We start from the raw sequence: 24,334 nt of genomic DNA, 5'->3' as shown, positions 1-24,334 counted from the left end.
GCTGAAACAGTTTCAGTCAGTCAATAATCAGTAAATAAAGGTCTACATATATTTGTATATATGGTGTAGGTTATTCTCTTTGTCAAGTTATGGTAAAATGCTAGTAAGTTTTAGCTTTCAGCATATTCAGTCTCATATGTAGAAGAACACTATTACGAAATACCATGAGGCCCTCATGCAACATTTGCAAACAACAAAGCAAAGTTTAAGAAGACACACACATACACACACACACAAAAACTCTTCTAATACATAATGCTGAAAAGAATAGCAGTTCAAATGTCCATCCAGATTCCGAGGTTCTGGTTTTTCTCTATCCACTTTAGAGTAGGTGTCTTTTCAGTACCATTATCACCTGATGAAATAGTATGTTCGAGAAAAGTATTTCAGGATGCAAAGAAAAATACTTAAGGTTTGGTCTGTTTTGCCAACACATATGAGCGTGCAATTTTTGATGTAACTTCGTTTGTTTTACTTATTACAAAGCTGTATTATTGGTATTACTATACATGTAACGGTTGAGTAAGCATCTTGTGTCATTAATGCTGTAATAGTAAGAGACAGGATATAAAATAACTATAACTGACACTATGAGAAGGTTGTTTCATTCAGGGAAGGGAATTGCATACAATTTGTTGAATAATTCGGCAGAGAATGCAGGAAATATTTTGTAAAACGAATAAACAGTGATCAGAAATCTGTGTAATGTTCCTCATGGAAATGTATGGCTGAAGCTTTGTGTCATCTAGGTAATACGTGTAAAAATACTTGATACTCTTGATTTCATGTTGGGGCTAACTGGCATAATTACTACAAACTCATATTATCATTCATATGGGTGATTACAGAATGTAATGTATTTAATATCAAATTGCAGCATTAAGGAAGGACCTTTTCTAAAGATTTCCCATAACTATAGGTGTACACATCATATTTAAATAGTACTTAGAATTATCTAGTTTCATATTTTAACTGCAAAATAGAGAATCTGCATTGGAGACGTTCATGGTGGTTTTTTATATTTCTACTGTTGTGTCCTGAGATGATAATATTCACAAATAAACAGAAAACAAGCACTATGAGATAATAATAGCTTAATGCTGATGAACACACATCATGTAGATAGCGAAGCATACCACTTAAAATGATAAACGTATCCAGTGTAACACATACGGTACAATGAACAGCAAGGAGCAGCAAATAAAATTAACATAATGTGAAAATGGAGACAGAGAACAGGAGAGAAGTCAATCAGAGTCTGAATACAGTCAATAGGCCAAAGTCAGACACCAACTTCATAAAATATTTGTGTGTTTCACACGATATTTATGGACTATATTGTTTACAGTCATGTCGTACAAGGAAGTGAGAGTGCTTTGAAAGCAAATTATTGGACACTGAAATGTCATTTTTAGATTTAAAAATGGACTCCATATGCAAAGAACATATGGAGGAGCTGAATAATCGATTTACATGATAGTGATAGCAAAGATAATACAGTTGATGTAAGTCAGGTATGTTAACCAACTTTCTATATTCAATATACTTTTTTAACCAACTGGCATAAATTAAAAGTCAGTTCTCCAGTTTTTAACACTGAATATTCTATCAGTTGTCATGTTGTTTGAGAAATATTTTGATGTAAAAATCTTCTCCACCTTGTTAGTTCATTTCCTCTAGGCACTCGACGGTATGTCCTGTCCATGTCTTGTGAGATATGTTTTTTACCGCCTATTTACAATTTTCTTGCACTATTATCTTCATCTGTACTCAGTAAAAACAATTTTTATACTGCATGAAACTCCTCAAGAAAGAACAACTTAGTGTAACGTAGCATCCGTACTCTGCTTCAAAACACACTTACCCACACTTTGATATTACAGCGTTTAGTACTGTGGTATATAAAAGACTTAAGCATTCATTTGCTTTTACAATAGACATTAACTCATTCGGAGAGGAATAGCTTCATTTGATTTGCAGTATCTGTTTTCGGTGAAAAAATTAAATAAATTAGGTTTTTTTTTTGCTATTCCAGAAGGTACATCGTAGACCAACAAATTAAAACGTTTTTGAAATATTGATAATTCTGAAAATGGTACATTTTTAGTTGGAATCTCTTCATTCCATTTAGTGTTCGATATCGTAAATCATTATTTATTGGTCTCAACTATGTAGCCTGTACAGTTACTTAAAATTTGTTAGCTGTCTAGATTTGTATTTCAGAATTTAAAAAAATTGATAAAAATATAAAAGGTTATTATTTTGAACTACATAGCTAATAATATGCTCTGACAGCATTCACAACAGAGTAATATGATTAAAAAAGGACACTTCTTATTATGTCACAGAAAAGAATTGAATTAAAGTATTATTAGTTGAAAATGGGTGTGTGTATTTGATGAATAAAGAAGTAGACGATTTTGTCGTATGTATTAAGTCCGTTCCTTCTTCTTTGGCTACGTCATACGTCCTGGCTCTTGTCGTTGACGCCTCTAGCGATTGTACATTTGACTCAGCAATGCGTAGTATGAGTAAGAGGCATTTACCAACTGCAAAAAAAATTCTTTAATGTGAACATCATAAACAATAATGTACACAAATGAAATTATTATTTTCTAATCTTATTCCGATGCCTACACATTTCTTATTGAACATACGTCTGATTGAAATACACGTATGAATTACAGTAGTTCGTAGATGACGTACTTAAACTAACTGTGATTTCGGTTGTTCAGCAATCCTAAATGAGCTCCATAAATGTATCTTGAGTCTGTGTTAGTTACGAGGGAACTTCAAACAGCAAGTTACAGTTGATGTCCCAGGCTAAGACCATTGCACAGCAACAGCGGAACATTGTCAGAAGAGAGTATACGTTCCCGGTTTCTTGCAGTCACAGCACTGCTGTGGTGTGGACAACAGGAGCATCATAATTTTAGGGTGAAATGGCGGGGCAACTCGGGTCGTACTCCAAAGTTGAAGCGTGTGGGACAGTACGATTGTTGTGGACTAAACGTCAAAACTGCACATAGGAATTCTGGCTGTATAGTAACAAAATGAAATTTAATGTTCAGTGAACTATTCAAAAGATACTACTTGGCCTGCCATAATAATGTGTAACTTTATCTCTGATGTCTCTTCACTGTTATTTATGTATTCCATGGATCATTTGAACTATTCTTTCATTGATGTGTCCGGAACGAGTTAGCTTACATTACATAGGCTTCAAAAAATATGTATCGATAGAAATAATGATAGATGAATGAAAGACATGTCATGTGATACGGAACCCCTTGCAATTGAATACACAACCGTTTCATGTTGTTCAAATACGGTGTAAGAGAATCTGATATTATCTAATTTGCATCATTACGTCTTAACAGTCATCTCGCTTGCTATTATCGGTCAGAGATGGAGGGAATATGTGTAACATGGTTACCTGCCAGACTACACAGCCGAAGGTCTGGGGTTCGAGCTACTGATCCTCAGTTCTTATGAGACATCACTTCATTCACATCTGCCTGTGTTTATCAGTGTGAAAATCGACGAGCTGCACTGTTGTTCGGAATTCCGTGCATACCCTAAGTCCCGCTGCCCCTTACTTCGTGGATCATTTTAAAATTGGGATGAAAGCAGGACTCTAGGGTCAAGTGTACGCAGGATACCAAGTTGCCTCCACTCACTGCTCACCATGCTTCAGCCTGGTGGTTGATGTATAGCCTATGAACTCATCATGCTCCGGCATTTGCTTTTAACACAGTCCATCGCCGCACATTCTGAATAGAGACAATGAATGCTTTCTGAGGAGCAATCTTCAGTGTTTAAGAGAGCACTCTGTTAAGTCACTGACCTTTGCTGCTAACACCAGAGGCAGTGCAGACAATACTGGCCAATTTACGCCTATTTGCTGCGACGTCGTAGGTTGCTGAGTACGTGCCTCCACTGCTGCAGCGACCGAGAGAGCGGAAAACGCGTGGTGTCAGTCAGCGCATTCCAGTGAGGCTAGCACCTTGCCGTACGCCGCTACTGTTGGTTACCGTGAATAGTGAACGTGTATTGGGGACCAACATATGCTTGTTTGCTATTAGTGTTTTATTACAGTCTTTGGGCGCAGCAAGCCATCTGTCATCTAGCCACGACTCATCCATCTCCGAAGGATTACTGTCAGGTCTGATCCTGACGTCTACAACCCAATACCGTCAGCTTAACGTACTGACCGGTTGCTGGATGATTACAATACTGACTCAATTCTATTGAGATGTCTTTTAGAGACTGATGGCATGGTCACCTGAGGATGTTCTACTAGCACAATCGGTCATAACGGTATAAAATTTTAAAAATACTACCCGAGGTGACTTCTGATTTATATTAGCGTGGATTATCTTACGTTAGCCATTATTATTGACTCAGTTGAGACAGTAGTATACCAACCGTGAGGAACGCTCCCTTGTCGATGGGGTAGAGGTGTCCGGCGGTGAGAACCAGCGGCTTCTGTGAGCGACTGATGATGATCCTCAGAGCACGCTTGAAACGCTCACTAGCGTCCACCCAAGAGCAGCTGTATATTGCTGCCGAGACCGGCTCTGCCTGTTGAAAACCGTAAGCATTACTGGGTGGATGTTTTAGCAGTTTTGTTATTTTATATTTGACTTAAAGAACATATGTGGGGGACTGAAAGTAAATTTTCAGAAACCTGGATACCTACGCATTGGACAAATGTAGAACGCACATTGTTAAATGGCCAGCATTTAAAGATATGTAAAAATTTAAATGTTTCAAGAGTAACCTAAGAAGACCCAAAAAAATAATCATGGAGTGGAGCAACAAGTAGTTTATGTGAAAACAGCTACTTAGGAGCTATACCCTCTGTTATCGTCTTCTAAGATGAGTTGGAAAGTAAAGAGTATGCGCTGTAGAACTATTGTGCAGCTTATAATGATCCACAGATGCGACTGTTATGAAAGAGAGAAAGGTGACCATGAGAAAACGACTGAATATTCAACGAAAGGATGAAGTACTATGAATCGGGGCCTGGAATACCAGAAGCTTGAAAGTGGTAGCGAAGCTAGAAAATCTTAAAAGGGGTTTTCTAGGACCCAACCATGGTGTGGTACGGCTCAGTGAAGTGAAATGAAAAGAAAAGGATTTCTGGTCAGATGAATATTGGGTAATATCAACAACAGCAGAAGAGTAGGGGAAGTGCACATGCCGACGTTGCAAGCGAAGAGTTAGAGAAAGTATATGATAATATTGAAAGTGTGGTACACTACGTAAATGGAGATGAAAATCTAGTAGTCATGGGCGACTAGAGTGTAGTTAGAGGGGAAGGAGCAGAAGAAAAGATTACATCAGAACATAGATTCGGATAAGGAACAAAAAGAAGAAAGACTAATTGAGTTCTGTAACAATTTTCAGCTAGTAATAGCGAATACTGTGTTCAAGAATCACAAGCGGAATAGGTTTTCTTGGGAAAGACCAGGTGATATGTGAAATTTTCTGTTAGAATACATCTTGGTCAAGCAGAGGTTCCGAAATCAGATACTGGATTCTAAGGCGTACCCAGGAACAAATATAGACTCAGATTACAATGTAGCAGGGAAGAAGAGTAGGCTGAAGTCTAAGACATTAGTCAGGAAGAATAAATAAGGAAAGAAGTGGGGTACATAAGTACTAAGGAATGACGAGATAAGCTTGAAGTTCTCTGAGGCTGTAGATGTAGCTCACTAGGCAGTAGAGTTGAAGAGAAATGGATACCCCTAGAAAGGGCAATCACAGATGTTGCAAAGAAAGAAATGATTGCTGAAAGGACTGACTTAGCATATACCAAAGTCAAAACAACCTTTCGTGAAATTAAAAGCAAGGGTGCTAACATAAAGATTGCCACTGGATAGGAGAGAGCGGATAGGTGGTAACAGTGCACTGAAGGCCTCTGAGAGGGGGATCATTTGTCTGATGTGATAGAACAAGAAAGAGGAGTCGATTTAGAAGAGAAAGGTGATTCATTATTATAATCAGGATTTTAATGAGCTTTGGAGGACTTAGACCAAATAAGGCAGAAGAGACAGGAAACATTCCATAAAAATTTCTAAAATCATTGCGGGAAATGGCAACAAAACGAATATTTTTGTTAGTGTGAATAATGTATGACTCTTGTGACACATCGCGTCACTTTTAGCAAAATTTCATCCAAACAGTTCCGAAACTGCAAGACCTGACAGATGCTAGTATTATTGCATTATCAGCTTCACAGCTCATGCATCCAAGTTGCTGATAAGAATAATACACACATGAATGGAAAAGAAAATTGACGATGTGTTAGATGACGATGAGACCGGGATAAGGAAAGGTAAAAGCACCAGCGAGGCAATTGTGACGTGGCAGTTGATAATGGAAGCAAGACTAAAGAAAAATCAAAACACGTTAATAGAATCTGTCGACCTGAAAAAGGCTTTCGACTACGCAGAACGGTGCACGATATTTGAAATTCTGAGAAAAATAGGAATTAGCTATAGGTAGTGACGAGTAACATACAATTTGTACAAGAGCCAAGAGGGAATAATAAGACTGGACGACCAAGAACGCAGTGCTTGGCCTAAAAAGGGTGTAAGACAGGTATTTAGTCTATCGTCCCTACTGTTCAATCTGTTCTTTGAAGAACCAATTATGGAAACCAAATAAAGTTTCAGCAGAGGGATTAAAATTCAAGGTGAAAGGATGTCAATGATACGATTCGCTGACGACACTGATATCCTCAGTGAAAGTGAAGAAGAATTACATGATCTGCTGAGTTGAATGAGTAGTCTAATGAGTAAACAACACGGGCTGAGGGTAAATCGAAGAAAGACGAAAGTAATGAAGGCAGCGAAAACTTAAGATGAGGAATGATATTCACTAAGTAGATGAAGTTAAGGAATACTACCACCTAGGTAGCAAAATAAACAGTGGCGGACAGACCAAGGAAGTCATCAAAAGCGGACTAGCACTGGCAGAATGGACATTCCTGGCCAAGAGATGTCTACTAGTATCAAACATATACCTTAATTGAGGAAGAAATTTCTGAGAATGTACGTTTAAAGAAAAGCATTGTATGGTAGTGAAACATGGACTGTGGGATAACCAGACCAAAGAGAATCAAAGCATTTCAGATGTGGTGCTACAGACGAATGCTGAAAATTAAGTTGGCTAGTAAGGTAAGATATAAGGAGCTTCTGCGCGGATCGCTTAGGAAAGAAATATACGGAGAACACTGGAAAGAAAAAGGAAAGGGATGACAGTACATTTGTTAAGATATCAGACAATAACTTCAGTAGTACTCGAGAGAGCTGTAGAGGGCAAAAACGGTAGAAGAAGGCAGAGACTGGAATACATCCAGAAAAAAAGAGATCACATAAAAAACAGAACTATTAGGGCAATGATCGAGACTCAAGGGAGCATGACAGATAGAACGGAAGAACAGGTCTCGTCTGTGGACATATAACACATTGGCGGACGACAGATGGCGAAAGCAAATTTTGATGTACCATCCTTAGAGGAAAAAGAAATGAAGAGTGAATGTTAGATGGAGAAAATGAGACCATGAAAAAAAAGAGGATTGGTAGAAGGAGAGGAAGCTTTAGAAGATAGAATCAGATGCAACAGATATGAGGGATTTAATGACAGCTGTATGAACAACACAAGAGGAAGGAATTATTTCTCACTTACTGCAATAAACCGAAGAACATGTAATTTACTCATGTAGGGGGCACGAAAGCAGTGGCCTTATTACGCCAATTTTTAGGTGTTGCTCTTCTTTCTAGAGCCATTACGAAGTTAGATTAGGGATACAAAAATACTGAAAGAAAACACATGATGCGTCACAAGTTTGTTTAGTGTGTTTTAGAGTGTCGAAGTACTGCCCAACAAATTGACTGCATTCGTAGAAAGACGTTCTAGTTAGTGGAGAGGCTTACTCACGATCCAAAATGAGTAAAAGAAACATACTGCGTCCTTCAGCGTAAATCAATCGTAATTATTATGTCGCGAAAATTACGGGTATTTGTCCTCTTACAGTGGTGTACCGATTGTCTTTCTCCCCATGTGCCTTAGGCCTGGTGTTTCACACATGTGCATTTCCGTTAGGTTCGGTTGGTTTTCGTTTTTTTTTTTGGTCGCTTTCCACAGATGTGAATAGTTTCTTCACTTTTTATTCGGTACCTAGTGGTAACAGTAGGGTACCGTATACTCCCTCGACACCAACAGGCTCCATCAGGTTTCCATAAGCTGAGAACTCATGTTCAGGGGACAGAAAGCGATCAGGCATTCACACACGTCCGGTTCAGTTTCTGTTTTAACGTGATAGCGACTGGATCTCTTTAATAACTATATTTTATTATTATTTTTGGTAAGTTGTTACAGCAGTTTTTCTGATGAAATGAGGCATTTATTAGATGTTGATGTGAATCCCTGGATTTCTGCAGTGCTATCTGAAGAGTGTACAGCAGTGTTTCTGATGAAATGAGGCATTTATTAGATGTTAATGTGAATCCCTGGATTTCTGCAGTGCTATCTGAACCAGTGCTGTCGGGCACAACATGTGAAAAATATAAGTATGAGAGACGCAGAAAGCATGGAAAGACGTTTGTTTTGAAATTTTTAACGACTTCGATGATTATGGGCTCACTAAAACTGGAATTTGGTAGATATCGAAAAACGCATTTTTGTCTAATAAGAGACATGGTACATTAGGACGTTGTTATCAGGAGAAACATAACTGACGTTCTACTAATCGGAGCGTTAAATGTTAGATCCCCTAATCTGGCTGGTAGGTTAAAAAGTTTAGAAAGGGAAATGGATACAATTGGAATTGTTGAAGTTATAAGTACAAAATGAAATAGGGATAATTTAGGAGTAGGTTTAATAATGAGTACAAAAATAGGAACGCCGATAAGCCACTATGAACAGCACAGTGAACGCATTATTGTAGGCAAGATAGATACAAAGCCCACATCCACCACAGCAGTACAAGCTTGTATGCCAAACACCTCTGCAGATTAGGAGGAGATTGAAGAAATCTATGACGAGATGAAAGAAATTATTCAGACATTTAAAGCAGCCGAAAATTTAATACTCATGGGGGACTGGAATTCGATAGTAGGAAAAGGAAGAAAAGGAAAAGTAGAAGGTGAATATGGACTTGGGGAAAGGAATGAAAGAGGAAGCCCCTGATAGAATTTTGCACGGAGCATTTCATCATGGCTGAAACTTGGTTTAAGAATATTGAGAGAAGGTTGTATACATGGAAGAGGCCTGGAGGCACCGGAGAGTTTCAGAAAGATTATTATAGTTACAAGAGATTTTTGAACCAGATTTGAAATTGTAAGACATTTCCGGGGACAGACGTTGACTCTGACCACAATTTATTGGTTATGAGCTGCAGATTATAACTGAATAGACTACAAAGCAGCAGGAATTGAAGGAGATAGGACCTGGATAAACTGAAAGAACCAGAGACTGTAGAAGGTTTCAGAGGGAGCATTAGGCAACGATTGAACAGAACAGGAGGAAGGAATACAGTAGAAGAGTAATGGTAGCTTCGAGAGATTAAATAGTGAAGGTAGCAGAGGATCAAGCAGGCAGAAAATGACGAGAGGTTGTAGAAATCCTTGGGTAACACAAGACATATTCAGTTTAATTAATGAAACGAGAAAATATAGAAATGCAATAAACGAAGCAGGTGAAAGGGAATATAGACCGACAGGAAATGCAAAATGGCTAAGCAGAAATAGCTACAGGACAAATTTAAGGTTTTAAAAGCATAGGGAGTTACACAGATACCGCCAACAGGAAAATGAAGGAGATCTTTGGAGAAAAGAGAACCACGTGGGGAATATCAAGAGCGCAGATGGAAAACCAGTCCTAAGCAAAGAAGGGGAAGCAGAAAGGTGGAAGGAGTATATTCTGTAAATGGGAGATGTATTAAGAGAACCACGTGGGGAATATCAAGAGCGCAGATGGAAAACCAGTCCTAAGCAAAGAAGGGGAAGCAGAAAGGTGGAAGGAGTATATTCTGTAAATGGGAGATGTATTTGAGGGCAATGCTATAGAAATGGAAAGAGGACTTAGAGGAAGATGAGAAGGGAGATAGGATATTCCGTGAACAATCTAGCAAAGAGCTGAAAGACTTAAGTCGAAACAAGGCCCTGGAAACAGAAAACATACCGTTAGAGCTACTGATAGCCTCTGGAGAGCCAGCCACTACGAAAGCTCTACAGTCTGGTGGGCAAAATGTGTAATGCAAGGGACATACCCTCAGACTTCAAGAAGAATATAATAATCCCAGTTCCAAAGAAAGTAGGCGCTGACAGGTGTGAAAATTACCGAACTATCAATTTTAAAAGTAATGGCTGCAAAATCCTAACACGAGTCCTTTACAGAAGAACAGAAAAACTGGTAGAAGCCAATATCGGGAAAGAGCTGTCCGGACTCCGAAGAAATTTAGAAAAACGCGGAGGCAATACTGACCCTACGACTTATCTTAGAAGATAGGTTAAGGAAAGGCAAATCTACGTTTAAAGCATTTGCAGACGTAGAGAAAGTTTCGACAGTGTTGCCTGGAATACTCTCTTTAAAATTCTAAAGGTGGCAGTTGTAAAATACAGGGAGCGAAAGGGTACTTACGATTTGTACAGGAACCATGTGGCAGTTATAAGAGCCGAGGGGCACGAAGGGTAACCGGAGGTTGAGAAGGGAGTAAGACCGGCTTGTAGCCTATCCCCGATGTTATTCTGTCTGTATACTGATCAACAAGTAAAAAAAATAAAAGAATAATTGGAGTGGGAATTAAAGTTCACGGAGAAGAAATAAAAAGATTGATGTTAGCCGATGACATTGTAATTCTGTCAGAGACGGTAAAGGACTTGAAGGAACAGCTCACTGGAATGGACAGTATCTTGAAAGAGGGATATCAGATAAACATCAACTAAAGCAAACACGAGGATAATGGAATGTAGCAGAAATAAATAAGGTGATGCTGAGGGAATTAGATTAGGAAATGAATTATTTAAAGTAGTAAATGAGTTTCGATGTTTGGAAAGTAAAATAACTGATGATGGTCTAAGTAGGGAGGATATAAGATGTAGACTGGCAATGGCAAGAAAAGCGTTTCTGAAGAGGAGAAATTTATGAACATCGATTATAGATTTAATTGCCAGGGAGATCTTTTTGAAGGTATTTGTATGGTGTGTAACCATGTGTGGAGCTGAAAAATGAACGATAAGCAGTTCAGACAGGAAGAGAATAGAAGCTTTCGAAATATGGTGCTACAGAAGAATGCTGAAGGTTATTTGGGTGTATCACGTAACTAATGAGGAGGTACTGAATAGAATTCGGCAGAAGGGAAAATTGTGGTAATAAAGAAGGGATCGTATGGTAGGACACGTTCTGAGACATCAAGGCATCACCAATTATTTAGTACGGGAAGCACCGGGGGGGGGGGGGGGGGGGGAGGGGGTGTAGGTAGCGGTAGTTACTCGGAGATGAAGAGGCTTGCACAGGATAGAGCATCATGGAGAGCTGCATCAAACCAGTCTTTGGTCTATAGACCACTACAATAACAACATTACGACAATTTGTAAACTCATCGCGATTCTGAGGAAATTTAAAGCGAAATGACTTGAAATCTAAGAAAATTACCAGTGACATATATTTAAAATACATATCAAATTATAATACAGTATACTGTCTTTTATGAGCATTAAGGTGAATCATATTTTATCGCTATCTCATAGAAACCCCCTCAGTCATGATGTCATCTTCCAACACAACTCTTACATTTTTTCTGAATAAAGTTGACAGCTTTTTCTTCATTTCACAGGGAACATCTTCAAAACCCGGGATGGACAATGTGATTTCCATCTCGCTCTCGTTCTAAATTGTGCAAAACTACACAGGTTTTCACTTTATCCCTAGGATAGTCAGGATACAAGTTAATTGCGCCGGAAGATTCTCAATATGTTTCTAAGTATTCTAAAAGTATATTACACGTCCTTCTGAACTATTCGAACTAACTCCTATGAGATTATAGGGCATTTTGGGGTTCTGTGTGCGTGGAACGCACTGGTTCTCAGGTGGGTCCTTGGGGCCATTAATGATAGATCTCGACAGTCGACAGATTTTGAAAACGTTAGCATCGCAATCGATCGCATAAGGTTTTCGGTATTCTGCTTCAGCTATAGCCTTCATAACTATAGACGAATATGCTTTATAGTTGTTATGGGTCGATTTGACAGGGTAGACGATTCTTACGTGTTTCCCAGCAACGGCGCCCAAGTAATTCGGGAAACCAGCGATAGTTCCAGATTTCTGGGCAACTGATACCCATTTCTTCCTATTATGAAAGAACACTGGCCTCATTTAGCTACATATAGTAAGCAGAATAGATCCACCGTAGTGCTGTCCTACATCCTTCACATGTATCTGTAGCATAACCATGCAAAAAATTGCTAGTTCAGATCTTATGACTTACTTGGAAAAGTATAACATGCTTCAGAAAAAGCAGCTCGTATTTTGATAATGCTGATAATGTGAAACTCAAGTCTTATTCTTAAGAATGGTATCCTCAGTGCCAGGAGTACAGATAGTCAGGATTATGTGATATTTCTGTGCTTCCGGCAATCTTGTGCTTCAGTATCACATCGATGCTATATAAAGAAGACACTATCCAATCTGATGTCTGGAAAGATTTACGGCGGTCGGAAGTTTCCTGAAGGACATGATGGAGCACAGTAACCTGGACGGGGGAGTCATCTTCAGATGCTGAAGTGATGGCTGCTGTGCCCCAGGGGTGTGTAGTAAGAGAGATGCTGTTCGTGTTCCCCTTCAATGATTTGGTTGTAAGCCTAGAGAAACTGAAATTCCTAAATAGATCAATGAGTAAGGAAATGTTATCTAAGTTCATATCATCTTTCTATCTTGCGTTCATTGAGTGAATGTTACAATTTCCTCTGAATGAGTCAATCTTGTCAACAGCAAACCTCAAGATGAAATATATGTGCAGAAATGGCAAAATTAGATTTCGGAGACACCTCAAGGACGACCTACACCAAGTTCGGGTACTTACACCTATTAATCTGACTGCGGTTTTCTGAGAAAAGAATGTTCTGAGTGAATGCATGGAGTCCCCTAAACATAACACCATATGCGATAACAGAGTGAAAGTACGAAAGGTAAACAAGCGTTCGAGTTTGTGTCAGACACAGCGGAGATTATTCGTATAGGGAAGAGAGCAGCATTCAGTTTCTGTACGAGATCTTGAGCACGGTACCTGCAAGTCTTTCCGCCTGCAGTCAGTTCCAAAAACCTACAATGATCGACTTCACTGATGCATGATCCACCTTGGCACGATCGAATTTCGATAACAAGCGAACCATTGATGAACTTACGCAAATGTATTGCATTTTCTTCACAATGAAATGATTCAGTTAAATCAAAGTAAATATTTACAGTCCTTAATCAGTCACCTAGTTCTGCTAGAGCTGCACACATAAAAGAATGTATTGCATTTTCTGTGGATCAGAGCCTAACTTCTAAAATGTTAGGTGCCAGAACGCACATCTTCAAAACCATACAAACGCTCCTCCCCCATCACCCACCCGTCAGAAAAATCACAACTTTCGATTATTTCAAAGTTTGTGATGAAACATAGAATTAGAAATCACTTTTTACAAAATTATTTGTTTCTAAATTCAAGTTTTTCAAAAATAGTTTCTTATAATCAAAACAATAAACAAAATATGATTTAATGTGAACAACGGGTGCTACCTTGTGTGTCGATGTAACACTGTCCCTCTGATTTCTATCGACACAAGTGTTCATGACTGTATTGTCATACATTTTCAACTGATTCCGGCCACAACGTTCAAACAGCTGCGGTGTATCTGCGTGGTGAACGTTTGTCCAGTATTAATTAATAAAGCATTTAACGATTACCTGCCGAGTTCATGCAAAATTCCGACTTCCCGAAGAGTTAGGAAAAACTAAACATGTGTGACATGGCACACGGAGTTTCATGTTTAGTACATCTACATCTACTTGATTACTCTGCCACTGAGAATTATGTGCATGGTAAAGATTCATTGCACCACTTTAATGCTATTTCTCTACCATTACACTTTCAAACACCGCGAGGGGAGAACGAACACTTAAATCCTTCTATGCGAGCTCTGGTTTCTCTTATCTCATTACAATGATCGTTCCTCCCTATATAGACGTGCGCAAAACAAAATATTTTGACACTCTCAGGAAACACTTGGTGACGGAAATTTCATAAGAAAATCCTGCCGCAACGAAAATCGCCTATGTTTTATTGATTGAAACCCAATTTACGTATTATATCCACGGCTCTCTCTCACCTATTTCGCGGTACTACAAGACAAGCTTCCCTTTTTTGTACTTTTTCGATGTCCTCCGTTGATCTTATCTGACGCGGATACCCCACTGCATAGCAGTACTCCAGAAGAGGACGTACGAGCGTAATGTAGGTAGTCTCTTTAATACAGCTGTAGCGTTTTCTCAATGTTCTGCCAATAAAACGCGTCTTTGGTTTGCTCTACCCACAACATTATCTATGTGATCCTTCCAACATAAGTTATTCGTAATTGTAATCCCTAAATATTTAATTGAATTTATAGGAGTTAGTTTTGTGTGGATTATCATGTAATCGAAACTTCTCGGATTCCTTTCGGTACTCATGTGGATGACCACACTTTTAATTACTTAGATTCAATTGCTACTTTTGCACCTTACAGATATCTTGTCTAAATTGTTGTACAATTTGTTCTGTTAATCTGATGACTTTATAGGTCGGTGAATGACAGCAACACATGCAAACAATCAATGTTTCTAAGATTGTCTTCTGACTCGTTTATGCAGATGACAAACAGCATAGGATATATAACAATTTCTTGAGGAACGCCAGACATTACTTCAGTTTTACTCGATAACTTTTCGTCAATTAATAAAGAACTCTATTACGAAAAGCGCTCTTGTAACACGACAATGCTCGTCCCCTTACGAGCTGCAAAACCATGGCTACCATCGCTGAAATGGCACTCTAGTTACTGCCACAACCGCCATATTCTCCTTACTAGGCCCTGTAATTACTGTAGGCGCTCTTGAACTACTTTTGTGGAGTGTTTCGCGCCCACTAGAAGCTCGCAATTCATTGAACTCTGTAGAAAAAGATGTCCGAGCTGGAGTTCCTTCATAGCAGCGAACAGTAGGTAATCAGGCAACCAGAAGAGGCCAAGTCAGGAAAATACGGTGGGTGTGGCACTATCTGGAACACAATTTCAGTAAGGGTAACCACGGTTTTTCGACTATTATGTGGAGAAGAGTAGTCGATTTCCTCCCACTGACATCAGCTGCCTGTTGACATCCTCAATGTTTACGCCCTCCTTCCACAAAACCGGCTTGCCTGCGCTCTCCACGATGATCACAGTCAATGTTTTTAGACCACATAATGACAGAAGTTGGGAAAATGAGTTAGAAGGGATAACACTTCTGATGACTAACCTGCAGTCTGCAGTTAGACCTAAGTACTACATATTTGCAAATGTAATGACGAGGCAAATGGGGCACCTTCACTGATGGGGAGAAATGAATTCTAAATCAATATGGAAGAGCCCTCGTATTTAGGGTAACTGAAATTAGCGACTGGGTGGACAGCAAAGTAAATAAGCATTAGGATAAAAACGACCTAAGGTTTCTCGATAAAATGAGTAGAGTTAGCAAAACTTAGCTTCCTATGTTTGTGAAGAGAAAAGCGTATCATGAGTGGCTATTAACAGTTTTGACTTAGGATATTGAGACCTGGCTTTTCAGTGTGAAAACCATCAAAACTGAGTCTTGCTCAGGAGGGACAAATGAATCACGAAACAGACTGCAGCTTAACATGTAACTGTGATTGTTATGAAAACGAAACGGTGAATGAGACATATAACTAGGCAAATCGATGGTAGATGGCTCAAGAAAATTCTATGCTCAGTGCCACGCGGTAAAAGTAATATTGTGTGACGACCTAATAGGAGGTGCATAACTGACACAAGAAAACGTGCAGGAGTGACTTGGAAGCATGGAAAGAACTGGACCAGGCCTTACAGCAGTGGATGTCTAAAGGCTAATGATGACGATGGTGATGATGAGGTACCTCAAACGTACGTAGATCGGTTGTGTATGTCGTAAGTTCAATAAAGTCCAATTTTGCTATTATTTGTTATATATATTGGTTCTGTTCTCTAATTGAGTGACAGTGGATAAGAAATTATTCGCTTCTAGCCGAAGTGAGAATAACATTGTGAAGTTTCGTGACAGTCTTATGTTAGCCCAATGAAAACAGTTCGTTACCGTTCTTAACAATTGGGCATAAGCTGTTCTTCATTACGGAGAATTCTCCGGTGTGTTCACCATTACCACCCCTACAAAATTCAGCCATCTGCCCAATTTCCCGCGAAACAATTCAGCTGCTCCATGAGTGGTTCCCGGATGGCCCCGTTTTGCGCAATGGCCACCAGGGTCGTAGGACTTAATTCCTTGTGACATTTTCATTTGAGGTCGTTTGAGTCAATGTTGTATGCCAATAAACTCCGAAACATCCATGATTTGAAGCAGGAAATTCGACGACCTGTCAGCTAAATGGATGTGGAATCTTATCGTGGAGTCATAGTGAATTTGATGGACAGAGCTATTGCAAGCCAGCTAAGTAGAGGTCATTGGCCCCCTTTTTTCATACATCATGCAGGAAGGTTAGATGAATATGTTTAGGTATTTTGTTTATGTTTTACTTAAAAATAATTTTCTTTGCTTTGGTGTATCAAAACCGGCTCTCTTTCTGGGCCACCATTAACAGGTTACAGAAAAATGATAGCGTTAATAAACGAAACACCTTGGTTTGGTTTCCTGAGAGATATGAGCCTCATATCAGCTGAATGACGGTAGAGGACATTGCTCACAAAAGTATGGACACAAGTTGGTCTATCAGTGCTCGAGGTTGATCCCATGCTCACCTGTGCTGTTACATTAGTCGCTGCCCAACAATAAAGATACAGCTGGCCGACAGGAATTGTAAGGAAAGATGCACATTTCAGTACTGCACTGAACTCTTCACTCTGCGAAAAATCAAGAGATATACGTAAGAATCTGAAAAAAAAGTGTGTGGCAGTAACAAAGTGCAAAACAATGTTCTTGGTTACGGTTCTCATGAATTTATTGCAATACATAGTCTGTTTTTGTGTTTGTTCTACTCTCTTCCATGTACATGAAAGTGAAGATCTTCCTGCTCCTCTAATAAATCCTTATTTTATCCGCAGAAGGTGAAAATTCTGTACACTAACTGGACATATATCTTATTTCTTCCGACTTTCTCCACATTTCGTAACAAATATTGTCTAGCGTAGCTCTCTACCAACACTATGTTGCTGATTGTTTCGAGAACACAACACACCAAGCCACAGAATAATTATGTGCACATACACCAACCCAAAAAATTTCTAACACCAGTTTCACTTTATTTACCATTTTCGGAGATTGAAGATGTATGATTAGCATTCCTGAAGCAAAAATAACGAAGGTAGCGTCATCCCGAAGGTAAAGTCGTCCATGGTTGCTCAACAAGTACTACACTATTCAGCAACAAAAATCTTTGATCATTTGCTCATCAACATAAAGTGTCTGGCAGGTAGCAGATCAAGTTTTAAATCTAGATTAAAGTCATTTCTTTTGGAAAACCTTGTCTACTCCATGGACGAGTTTTTGTTTCAGAAATGGTAAAAAATAAGAAAAAAATGAAATGTACCTCTAAATGTGTAGAACTAAAACTTTCAGTACTAGAACTATTCATGTGTGTATATATATCTTGTAATCTGATTTTTCCACATCATATCGATAAAATAATCGGGAAAATGATCTACGGAACATGACATAACTAAAGCTAAACTAAAGTAAACCAGCCCTTCCATTGCAACACTGGAACAAATGTTTCTATAACACAATACCATTTTCTTTCGACCCATTTTTACTGCAAGCTGCATATCTTTGACAGTCAGTGTAGTTAGCTTCGGTAGACATTTATACACATGGATAAAACATGGATGCATTCACATTCATTCTGCACGTTGACTATTGTTGTTGTTGTTGTTGTTGTGGTCTTCAGTCCTGAGACTGGTTTGATGCAGCTCTCCATGCTACTCTATCCTGTGCAAGCTTTTTCATCTCCCAGTACCTACTGCTACCTACATCCTTCTGAATCTGCTTAGTGTATTCATCTCTTGGTCTCCCTCTACGATTTTTACCCTCCACGCTGCCCTCCAATACTAAATTGGTGATCCCTTGATGCCTCAGAACATATGGTACCAACCGATCCCTTCTTCTGGTCAAGTTGTGCCACAAACTTCTCTTCTCCACAATCCTATTCAATACTTCCTCTTTAGTTATGTGATCTATCCATCTAATTTTCAGCATTCTTCTGTAGCACCACATTTCGAAAGCTTCTATTCTCTTCTTGTCCAAACTATTTATCGTCCATGTTTCACTTCCATACATGGCTACACTCCATACGAATACTTTCAGAAATGACTTCCTGACACTTAAATCTATACTGGATGTTAACAAATTTCTCTTCTTCAGAAACGCTTTCCTTGCCATTGCCAGCCTACATTTTATATCCTCTCTACTTCGATCATCATCAGTTATTTTGCTCCCCAAATAGCAAAACTCCTTTACTACTTTAAGTGCCTCATTTCCTAATCTAATTCCCTCAGCATCACCCGACTTAATTAGACTACATTCCATTATCCTTGTTTTGCTTTTGTTGATGTTCATCTTATATCCTCCTTTCAAGACACTGTCCATTCCATTCAACTGCTCTTCCAAGTCCTTTGCTGTCTCTGACAGAATTACAATGTCATCGGCGAACCTCAAAGTTTTTATTTCTTCTCCATGAATTTTAATACCTACTCCGAATTTTTCTTTTGTTTCCTTTACTGCTTGCTCAATATACAGATTGAACAACATCGGGAAGAGGCTACAACCGTGTCTTACTCCCTTCCCAACCACTGCTTCCCTTTCATGTCCCTCGACTCTTATAACTGCCATCTGGTTTCTGTACAAATTGTAAATAGCCTTTCGCTCCCTGTATTTTACCCCTGCCACCTTTAGAATTTGAAAGAGAGTATTCCAGTCAACATTGTCAAAAGCTTTCTCTATGTCTACAAATGCTAGAAACGTAGGTTTGCCTTTCCTTAATCTTTCTTCTAAGATAAGTCGTAAGGTCAGTATTGCCTCACGTGTACCAGTGTTTCTACGGAATCCAAACTGATCTTCCCCGAGGTTGGCTTCTATTAGTTTTTCCATTCGTCTGTAAAGAATTCGTGTTAGTATTTTGCAGCTGTGACTTATTAAGCTGATAGTTCGGTAATTTTCACATCTGTCAACACCTGCTTTCTTTGGGTTTGGAATTATTATATTCTTCTTGAAGTCTGAGGGTATTACGCCTGTTTCATACATCTTGCTCACCAGATGGTAGAGTTTTGTCAGGACTGGCTCTCCCACGGCCGTCAGTAGATCCAATGGAATATTGTCTACTCCGGGGGCCTTGTTTCGACTCAGGTCTTTCAGTGCTCTGTCAAACTCTTCACGCAGTATCATATCTCCCATTTCATCTTCATCTACATTCGCTTCCATTTCCATAATATTGTCCTCAAGTACATCGCCCTTGTATAGACCCTCTATATACTCCTTCCACCTTTCTGCTTTCCCTTCTTTGCTTAGAACTGGGTTTCCATCTGAGCTCTTGATATTCATACAAGTCGTTCTCTTATCTCCTGTAGGCGGTATCTATCTTACCCCTAGTGAGATAGGCCTCTACATCCTTACATTTGTCCTCTAGCCATCCCTGACTATTAGAAAATATAAATGACACAACAGAAATTTTACCAATCTCACTTATGCTATGGATTTTGATTAGACCTTACTTCAGCATTAGACTTTAATGAGTCGATTAGTTGCTACATATTTTGAAGAATTGTCAGAGAAAATGTTTAATTTATCACTGTGAAAGTAGCTATGCGGAATGCATTCTCAGGCAAAGTATTTTTTTGCAGTGAATAAAAAGAATAAATGGTGTGTTGTTAACTAATGTGTGCATCACATGCCCTCAATACTGAAGTACTTAACAAAGAAAGATGATTGTAATAGTAAACTGTGATTAATTTAAAGTATGATTTGTAAATTTGCGTAATCTTATCTAGGAGGCTGAATTTCTGAATCGATATTCAGACTATTCTGTTTAGTTGTTAGATTTACAATTTTACACATTCGGATTATTCAGTTTAAAGCCTATTTACACATTCGGATTATTCAGTTTAAAGCCTACAATAAATAGAAGATTAATTATCGCACTGAATCCTAGCACTCAAAATCAAAGTACAATATCGTTACTCTTGTACTACACGAACTTTTATATCTAGCTATTCCCTGCCAAGTATTGCTGTAGTTCAGTCTGGTTAAAAACAAAATAGTGAAAAGGGAACACGTTTCTAATGTGTATGGGAACTGGATGTACATAATCCTTATCCACCTTTTCTCTTTCCATATCCCCCTCCCCTCTCTTTGCCCACTTCCTCTTCCTTACCCTTCTCTCTCTTAAAAGTATCTCTTCCTCTCTTCCTATGCTCATCTTTCCCTGCCCTTCTCTCTCCATCTCTTCCTGCCCCTCTCTCTTCCCCTCTTTCTGTCCATCGCCTCCTCTTTCCTTTCCTTGTCCATCTTCCCCTCCGCTTCTCACTACATCTCTTCTTGCCACTTTCTCTAGCCCTCTCTCTCTCTTTGTCCACCTCCACCTCCTCTATGTGCATCTTCTCGTCGCCCTCTTTCTCCATCTCCTTCAGTCCCCTGTCTCTACCCATCTCCTATTTCCCAATGATTCTTACAGGGTGTTTCAAAAATGACCGGTATATTTGAAACGGCAATAAAAACTAAACGAGCAGCGATAGAAATACACCGTTTGTTGCAATATGCTTGGGACAACAGTACATTTTCAGGCAGACAAACTTTCGAAATTACAGTAGTTACAGTTTTCAACAACAGATGGCGCTGCGGTCTGGGAAACTCTATAGTACGTTATTTTCCACATATCCACCATGCGTAGCAATAATATGGCGTAGTCTCTGAATGAAATTACCCGAAACCTTTGACAACGTGTCTGGCGGAATGGCTTCACATGCAGATGAGATGTACTGCTTCAGCTGTTCAATTGTTTCTGGATTCTGGCGGTACACCTGGTCTTTCAAGTGTCCCCACAGAAAGAAGTCACAGGGGTTCATGTCTGGCGAATAGGGAGGCCAATCCACGCCGCCTCCTGTATGTTTCGGATAGCCCAAGGCAATCACACGATCATCGAAATATTCATTCAGGAAATTAAAGACGTCGGCCGTGCGATGTGGCCGGGCACCATCTTGCATAAACCACGAGGTGTTCGCAGTGTCGTCTAAGGCAGTTTGTACCGCCACAAATTCACGAAGAATGTCCAGATAGCGTGATGCAGTAATCATTTCGGATCTGAAAAATGGGCCAATGATTCCTTTGGAAGAAATGGCGGCCCAGACCAGTACTTTTTGAGGATGCAGGGACGATGGGACTGCAACATGGGGCTTTTTGGTTCCCAATATGCGCCAGTTCTGTTTATTGACGAAGCCGTCCAGGTAAAAATAAGCTTCGTCAGTAAATCAAATGCTGCCCACATGCATATTGCCGTCATCAATCCTGTGCACTATATCGTTAGCGAATGTCTCTCGTGCAACAATGGTAGCGGCGCTGAGGGGTTGCCGCGTTTGAATTTTGTATGGATAGAGGTGTAAACTCTGGCGCATGAGACGATACGTGGACGTTGGCGTCATTTGGACCGCAGCTGCAACACGGCGAATGGAAACCCGAGGCCGCTGTTGGATCACCTGCTGCACTAGCTGCGCGTTGCCCTCTGTGGTTGCCGTACGCAGTCGCCCTACCTTTCCAGCACGTTCATCCGTCACGTTCCCAGTCCGTTTAAATTTTTCAAACAGATCGTTTATTGTATCGCTTTTCGGTCCTTTGGTTACATTAAACTTCCGTTGAAAACTTCGTCTTGTTGCAACGACACTGTGTTCAAGGCGGTGGAATTCCAACACCAGAAAAATCCTCTGTTCTAAGGAATAAACCATGTTGTCTACAGCACACTTGCACATTGTGAACAGCACACGCTTACAGCAGAAAGACGATGTACAGAATGGCGCACCCACAGACTGCGTTGTCTTCTATATCTTTCACATCACTTGCAGCGCCATCTGTTGTTGAAAATTGTAACTACCGTAATTTCGAAAGTTTGTCTGCCTGAAAATGTACTGTTGTCCCAAGCATATTGCAACAAACGGTGTATTTCTATCGCTGCTCGTTTAGTTTTTATTGCCGTTTCAAATATACCTGTCATTTTAGAAACACCCTGTACATATTCGCGTTATATGTGATACTCTAGAAGATATGTAGAAACATACATGTATTCGAATGCAACACTGTGTCCCAGTTTCAAAGTTGTCAGTGAATAGGAGATTTAAGACTTTGAACCGAAGAACACTTACATTTGTGTTTATATATTTATACGTTATATTATTATTTACATACATGTATTGAACTTCTCCACTGACGGCTTTGAAATTTTGACACAATGTTGCACTCGAACATTCGTGTGTTAATATATACCTACTAAAGTACCATATGGTGTATATCTATGTACTCCACATGGGACTGGGTGTTGTGTTGTCCTCATCATCATGGAATGCAAATCGTCGAGTGTGCCGTCAATTGGAAAGCCTTGCAACTCGACTCCCGAACTCCCCCAGATGGGAACTACCGTCCGTCAATGCCATACGATCAATTCTTTTTTTACACTTACAGCATATATATATATATATATATATATATATATATATATATATATATATATTCATTTACTATACAGCGCTCCAGTACATACATACAAACATGCGCTTACTCCAATACAAAACCCTCGGTCCGTGGCCACAAGAACGCCGTCCTCCGAAAAGATACCTGCAGCTTCCACTTCCGAGAACCGGCTGTCCCCCATCTCTGACCATTTAGTTATGCATCGGTCCCTCGCCAGCGCTGACCCAGAGTTGCAGGTGACCAGCAGCGGCATCCGCGCACGCTCTGCTCAGTAGATGAACCAAGCTTCATGTTGCACATGCGAGTGTCCAGTCTCTGCCATCTCATCTCGGCTGTTTGTGTCTTATGTTCCAAGACATACTTGCTCCAAGCATATTGTGCGGTTTATTGCAAGTATCCAGTTTGGACGGCCAAGTCACAAGAATTCGTTCCACGTGTCAGAACCCTGTGGAGAGGAGCTTAGCATTATAGCCACGTTAAGGTAGGTGCAATCAGCTTATAAACGTCTCCCATCTTCCCAAAAAACTTCCTAAAACAGCTCTGACATACCAGAGGTTCAGATGACGCCGTAGAGTTTGCAGCTAGCCTCGAGAAAAGCGTTTCTAGCTTACCCCAGAACCAGTGATGCAAGGCTGGCCGCTGCTTGAGAGGGCACTGACTGTTGACATTGATGTGTCATCATTAGGTATTAACAGGTAGCTGAAAGCTTTTTAGAATAGTGGGAAAGAAATGAAGACTGCTGTTTTTATTTACGTTTTGTCTCTTTTTGAAGGAATACTCTGTTAAGGAAACAATTAATGCATTGGTGGACCATTATAACTATAAAGATCATTGGTTGCCAAGATTCTTGGTGGGAATAATGGTACAGTCAGTTCTTAACTGACAACGGAGAAAATGTCTTCATTTCTGGACTTGGTACTCCACGAGCTGCACTCTCAACTGGATCAGCAGACTCCTTCAGCAGGCTGGGGACCAATATTCGACTCCTAGGCAGGGTGATTCTAGCATCGTAAGGTGTCGCCGCCCTGCACATATCGCACGGACCAAAGTGGTGAGCATAATTAGGAGCTGAGGCATGTTAGGACTATCACAAGCTAGGAGCACAGGTTCATGATTTATATCGCTCTCTCTCTCTCTCGTTCGTCAGTGCATTCTCATTTGCATGGGTCTTCTTTTGCTTTCAGCACATACAAACAATCACCGTAATAGATACAGTAGCCAGGTCGACATAAATTTCACAAAGTCTGATACTTATGTGACTCCCAGATATGTATAGCACTCCCACTAAATCACATTGCCAACTGATAGTCTACTTTTCTGATTCTCGTAGACCATGTTCTGGCCTTGTAAATCTCTCTATTCAATGAATTGT

General features: G+C 39.8%; 1 protein-coding gene and 1 long non-coding RNA gene across 2 annotated transcripts in view; both read right to left on the bottom strand.

The window, feature by feature from the left end:
• Nucleotides 1-2,391: 2,391 nt before the first annotated feature.
• Nucleotides 2,392-17,138, bottom strand: LOC124711285. Its single transcript, XR_007005452.1, has 3 exons — nucleotides 17,037-17,138; nucleotides 4,429-4,584; nucleotides 2,392-2,549 (listed from the first exon to the last, which is right to left on the bottom strand). It is a non-coding gene; the product is annotated as an uncharacterized LOC124711285 (long non-coding RNA).
• A 6,692-nt stretch (nucleotides 17,139-23,830) lies between these two features.
• LOC124712199 overlaps nucleotides 23,831-24,334 on the bottom strand; it is a 33,161-nt gene continuing 32,657 nt past the window's right edge. Inside the window, exon 2 of the mRNA XM_047242496.1 lies at nucleotides 23,831-23,987. Within this exon, the coding sequence (XP_047098452.1) occupies nucleotides 23,831-23,987 (157 nt within the window). The remainder of the gene's footprint in view (nucleotides 23,988-24,334) is intronic.

Source organism: Schistocerca piceifrons, chromosome 8, assembly GCF_021461385.2.
Source record: "Schistocerca piceifrons isolate TAMUIC-IGC-003096 chromosome 8, iqSchPice1.1, whole genome shotgun sequence".
NCBI lineage: Eukaryota > Metazoa > Arthropoda > Insecta > Orthoptera > Acrididae > Schistocerca > Schistocerca piceifrons.
The sequence above is the reverse complement of the archived record's forward strand: the minus strand, read 5'-3'. Positions and strand labels throughout refer to the sequence as shown.